The 5,995-nt window shown below is 41.5% G+C and overlaps 1 protein-coding gene across 2 annotated transcripts; it reads right to left on the bottom strand.

Moving 5' to 3' along the window:
* Nucleotides 1–2,422: 2,422 nt before the first annotated feature.
* LOC115154495 (mitochondrial uncoupling protein 2) lies at nt 2,423–5,749 on the bottom strand. 2 transcript variants are annotated; one of them, XM_029700768.1, is made up of 8 exons: nt 5,621–5,749; nt 5,126–5,261; nt 4,598–4,804; nt 4,226–4,433; nt 3,919–4,116; nt 3,714–3,815; nt 3,433–3,613; nt 2,423–3,248 (listed from the first exon to the last, which is right to left on the bottom strand). In XM_029700768.1, the coding sequence occupies exons 3-8, from the start codon at nt 4,721–4,723 to the stop codon at nt 3,134–3,136; spliced, it is 930 nt and encodes a 309-aa protein (XP_029556628.1). In that variant the 5' UTR covers nt 4,724–4,804; nt 5,126–5,261; nt 5,621–5,749; the 3' UTR covers nt 2,423–3,133. The 2 variants fall into 2 exon arrangements, with proteins under 2 accessions (XP_029556628.1, XP_029556629.1); XM_029700769.1 differs by having other exon boundaries at nt 5,126–5,232; nt 5,621–5,737.
* Nucleotides 5,750–5,995: the final 246 nt, after the last annotated feature.

Here is a 5,995-nt window from a genome sequence, read left to right on the forward strand (position 1 = left end):
TTCTTTCAGTGAGCATTACATATACTCACTTCTTAATCCTTACTAATGCATATCAAAGTAGTGTAGTGGAGGTATACGATTTTTCAATTATGTAGTACAATAGAGAAATCATGCACAAAGTAGTCTACACATTCGCAAAGCACGTGAAATATATTTGCATGCCTGCTGCACACATCCTAGTTTAGCGGAATATCATCAGCAGGCAGCAAGAGTGTGCAGCTCTCAGCTGGTTTTGGCATGGAGCAGCTCACAGAAGAATGACATCGGTAGCCGGTAGGGTAGGAAAGACGTTTCAACTTGTGATATCTACCATTATATGCTAACTAAGGCAACAATGGGTATGCAAACCAAGTATTGAAAAATTTTAGTCCGAAGTGTTGGTAAGTAGGCTATTTGTGAACCGCAATCAGGGGCACAGACATGGATGAGCCTGGGTGGTCAGAGGCCCATCCACTGGGGAGCCAGGCCCTGACAGGCCCACCCAATCAGATTGATGTGATTTAAGCATTGTTGTGGACTTAGACCATCACATTTTTATTATATAAAAAAAGGTGTGGTTTTGAGAGTGAAAATCTGAAAAATCTATCGGAAACTCATTAAAAAACATAGGAAATAATAGGATTTTTCCCACAGGGTGCTTTCCTTCACTGGGCGAGCTGTTCTCCAGGCACCACTACCCCACTGCATAGGGCTGATGGAAAGACAGCAGTCACACACAGCATGATGTTAAAGGATAAGCAGTCCATAAACATGGACATAATAAGCCAGTAGGTCCCAATCATAAGAATACAAAAACACCCAACCATTAAAACCTCTTAAGGATCGGCCCCTTTTTAAAATGTTCATCTAAAATGACATACCCCAATCTAACTGCCTGTAGTTCAGGCCCTGAAGGCCCTGAATTTGTTTATTAATAACTTTTCAAAACTGTGCACTCTCCTCAAACAATAGCATGGTATTATTTCATTGTAATAGCTACTGTAAATTGGACAGTGCAGTTAGATTAACAAGAATTTAAGCTTTCTCACAATATCAGATATGTCTATCTCCTGGGAAATGTTCTTGTTACTTACAACCTCATGCTAATCGCATTAGCCTACGTTAGCTCAATCATCCCGCAGAGGACCCACCAATCCTGAAGAAGTTTTAACTTAACCCTTTCCTTTCCCAAAAAAACTGAAGAGATTAAATCAGAACATAATTGAAAATAATAGTATAATCATCATGATTATTATATTATTATAATAATTATTTGATAAATCTTTAGCCCCTCTCTGATGGTGCAGAAGGCCCATTGTTCCCCACTGTGTTTGGGTTAGTAATAATGTGTAGAGTGGCTTTATTTTTCCTCAGCAGCATTTTCTCACTATTCTGAATGTCTAAAGAATCCATATGTTGTTCTGAAATATGAACACAGAAATACTGGACATTTTGAACTCTTGTGGTGTAGATTTGACAACATTACAATCATGGTCTTGTATTGGACTAACATTTTCTGGCCTCCGTCTTGACTCTGTCTCGAACCCCTTGTCCCCCTCCCAGTGTTGGTCTTGACTTGGTCTCACCCCCCCAGGCTTGCTTCGGGCTTGGTCTTGAATCGGTCTAGCTTTAGGTGGTCTCGGACACAACACTGGTCTGGAGACATATGCTATTGTAACATGTCTTGGTTGTTTTGAAGTTGAACAAGATGGGTGTGTAATGAAAATAATTCAATTTATAAATCTGATCAAGCTGAAGCAAATATATGGATTGACTAACTTTGGACTTAGCCTTAAGTCTAGTCACAGGATTGACTACCACCACTTCAACACATGGTTCATCATTGAGCCTCTGGCTTTATCAGCAATCACAGGCTGAGAAGGACCGTCACTGGGAAACAATCAGCTTCCTCAACTGCCACAAGCTGCCTTGTGATAATAAGGACACATAACAATGCATGGCTGAAATGACCATGCTCCCTGAGAGGATAAGTAAGTGTATTACTTTAAAACATGAAATGATATTAAAAACAACTGAGTGCATGATGCATGTAGAATCACTTGGTGCTAATAGAACTTTAAGCATTTCCATCTGTTTCTGTTGTTACGTGTCTCTCAAATATTATTGGAAGAAAGTATTTGGTTCACTAAAGTCAATGGTTTGGGTCTGCAGTTTTAAATCTCACTTAGCACACTATTGTATGTGTATGGCACTCTAAAATAAGGATAAAGATAGTATAAAGATGCTCAATTTTGTAAAAGAAAGCAGGTGTGTATCGAGTAAAGTCTCTGCCCCACTTACACGCCCATTTTTTTTTTCAGTGGTCAAAATTGAATTTCACAGAGAGAAGATTGATCCCATTAGATAAAGAGCTGCAAGTGAGGTTAGTTCTATACTTCTCTACCATTTAGAATGTCGTTTTAGGTCTAAAAAGGCAACCCAATCGGGGAAAAAAGTGCAGCTTTATTTATGTTTTAGGTCAACCGAATGTATTGCATTTGCATTGGAATATACATAATTCATGACCTGATTATGAGTTATCGACCAGCGATAAACCAAGAAAATGCCACATGTAAACAAATAATACATAGAAATATAAACAACTTCATCATAAGCGCAAAACTGTAAACATTTCTTTACACAGTCAAAGGAAAAGAATGAGGGAGAATAAGAGGAACGGTCTATGGCTCCGCTCTACTATCTAAAAGTGGCCATTGTTTCACAGGCCATTTGCTACCAGACCATTTCACATGGGCCCCATTTGGGCCTTACACCTTAACATGTATAGTGGTGGATAATCCTACCACAGGAGGCTGCTGATGGGAGGACGGAGCATAATAATGTCTGGAATGGAGCAAATGGAATGGCATCAAACACATGGAAACCATGTGTTGGATGTATTGATACCATTCCGCTCCAGCCATTACCAGGAGCCTGTCCTCCCCAATTAAGGTGCCACCTACCTCCTGTGAATCCTACATATCTGACTCTCTGGCTTTAAAAATGAATATATGTCACCACTGTTAGAAGCCCACTCCAGAAATCCATTTCATGGAACAATGGGGGAGAACAGGCGTGATTTCCACTGTGCTGTGGTGAAGCCTTCAGGCCTGCAAGGCTCAGTCCAGAGAAACATTAGAAAAATAACACAAAATCAGAATGGTGACTCCCAGGAGGCCTTTGTTCTCATCATAGCCCTCTTGATCTGCTCATAAGACACAAACATCACAATGTTCCAGGACCCCAGTCGCAGGAAGGAGGGCACAAACCTGTGAGAGAGTGGAAAGGAGATGCTGTTATAGCTGTGTAGCAGACAGGTGTTTTCAAATCAAAGTTTATTAGTCACGTACACAGTTTAGCAGATGTTACAGCGGGTGCAGCAGTTTTCCATGCTAATCTAGGATAATATCATTCAAAGTGTTTTCTAGCAAGCCTTAATGATCAAACTCTTACCCCTTGTAGAAGGCTGTTGGCCCCTCCTTAGTCACCATAGTGTAGGCACAGTTCATTGCGCTGCTGTACTGGCCTGACGTTGAATTCATGAATCTGGTCTTAACCACATCTACTGGTGATGCGACAATGGTGGTACAGAACCCTGCACCGAGCGCAGCCGTGAAGTGGCATGGAAGGTTATCTGGGGGAGAAATATCAAACATACATTACATTGACATTACATAGCTACATTAATATGTTATGTAACACAGTTCTAGGTCAAAACTAGAGAGTAACCTTACCTGTCATTAGGTCGTACTTCAATATGAGTTCCTTGATGATGTCGTAGGTGACCAGCTCGCAACAATTCACAATGGCATTGCGTGTTATATTCGGCATGCAGCCTAGAACAGAGGAACATAGATTTAAGTAAGTGTTTTGTTCTTAGTTGCTCTAATATTTTCAGGTCAGGCATTTTTCCTTTCTGACTGTGAGATTGCTACCAACCTTTCCAAAGGCCCCGCACCCCTTCATCTCGGGCGATGGACCGATAAGCGTCCATAGTACCGTTGTATCTCTTCACCCCGTCAGCCAGACGTACTTGAGCCTGGAAACGCACCTTGACCACGTCTGTGGGCTGAGCAAACATCACAGCCATTGCCCCTGTGGTGCAGCCTGCCATGAGCCGAGTAACGATGCTAGCACCTGAAGAAAGGTGTGCACAGTTAGTTATGGGTCCCCAATAAATTAAGTGTATAAGATAGAGGTCAGCACAAGTGAGGTTATAAGGTTATATAGGGGTTTTAAAACTTACTGTCAGAGCCATGAGTGTAGAACTGCTTCATGGAGTCATAGAGGCCGATACGGACGGAGGCGAAGCTCATCTGCCTCTGGAGCCCTGCCACCAGCCCGCTGTAGAGGCTCCTGGCCCCCTCCGTACGCACCATGGTGGTGATGGTACCAAACACGCCCCGATACCTCACAGCCTGGGCCCCATGCCCCAACTGAGCCTCCCCTTGAATCTGGAATACAAAGTAGATAGGATTGCTTACACCTGACTGGGGGATGTTCACCATGACTTGCGCTTTCTCACATTCAATCTACATTTTAACTGATTTGTGCAGATTTAATGTTCAGTTTTAATCAAGGCCACCTAGCCTGCCTCTCATCCATCCACGCCCCTCACCTGTAGTCTGACTTTGGCAGTATCCAAGGGGAAGGTCACAAGGTCAGCGATGCAGGCTGCTGTGCCTGCACCAACAAACTTGACAGCCGTCGTTGGCGCCAGGTCTGTGGGTTTTATTCCAACCATAGCTGTGCCGGAGATGTGTTGCTTGAGTTCAAGACAATCAATTCAACAGTCGAACAACAAGGATCAGCCAGCTGAGCAACTCTGTGGTTACCAGAGGGGACAGGACACAGAGATAATGATTGGATACTATATCACATCACACAGAGGTATTTTCATGAAGGACAGGTGACCACTTGCATATCAACATTCCATTCCATTATATATGTATTTGCACATGACTTGTCTGGTGAAGATTACTGCTACTAGCATAGTATGTTCATCCAAACTGACATAGTGAACTTTCATTGTAGCTATACAGAAAATGGTGCTGTCAATCACTGTCATCCAATGCTAAGTGGGACATGCTTTGATTTATTTGCTAAGGTTTTCTCATACAGTGCTACTCTCAGTGGGATGTAGTACCTGTCAGTGAGCGATATTGATGAGGAGAATCTTCAAGTCTCTTTCACAGGTAAACTTCTTGTTTGGAGGTGTTTTACTGATGAAATGCCTTGGTCCATAAAATCTGCCTGGAGACAGCAAAGCAGCATGCCACTACCTGTGAACATCAATAAACTTTCATCGATGATTATGATCATGACTATAATGATGGTAAAGTATGACTTTAGCTGGCATGAAATATGGTAACTTATCTTTTACAACTTAAAATGCTACCACTCATTACAGTTGCTGCTAGTCCTACCATAGGTACCATTTCTCCTTATTTTACCATCAAGTAGACCTACTGTTGCTACTTCTATTTAAATTTAAACCAATTTTAACAAAATGACCTAGTGACTTGTAAAACAAATTGTCACAAAAATACATCTATAAGTGCAGGCTATATAGTCAAGTGTAGGTTAAATTACTAAATGCTCTTATTCTGTCATATATCAAGCAATTCATCTGTATATTTACCTCTTGGAATTTTGTAGAAAAAATGTAATCCAATATATGACCTCAAAAATAAAAATTAATCCTCAATTTTTTAATCCTGTTGTGTTTTCCTCCTTGCTGTTTCAGGGTACTGCACTTTTCCAAAAGCACTCCTCAATTTATAGGCTCGTCTTACGCGCTGCAGCTCAGGCATACCGTCAAATTGCGTAGTGAGTCACACATGCTATGTTTATCTCAAGTCAAGTGTTTATGGTAGGACAACAAGTTCAGGTCGTGCGTCTTGGGCTGTTGTTTACTGTATCTGCATCTTCAAAAAATCTGAACAGAAGTTATTTCTAAACTTGTGAAGTTGTTCATTATGCACTTGGGCCATTTCAAACATGCTCTTCACAGGTT

Source organism: Salmo trutta, chromosome 19, assembly GCF_901001165.1.
Source record: "Salmo trutta chromosome 19, fSalTru1.1, whole genome shotgun sequence".
Lineage (NCBI taxonomy): Eukaryota > Metazoa > Chordata > Actinopteri > Salmoniformes > Salmonidae > Salmo > Salmo trutta.

Bases quoted from the DNA above. Each gene is read 5' to 3' on its own strand.
- LOC115154495 (XM_029700768.1), bottom strand. From the start codon at position 4,723: ATGGTTGGAATAAAACCCACAGACCTGGCGCCAACGACGGCTGTCAAG. The intron at 4,117-4,225 runs GTAAGTTTTAAA...ACCTTTCTTCAG, and splicing joins CTACACTCATGGCTCTGACA to GTGCTAGCATCGTTACTCGG. The intron at 3,614-3,713 runs GTAAGGTTACTC...TTTCTCCCCCAG, and splicing joins GAAGTACGACCTAATGACAG to ATAACCTTCCATGCCACTTC.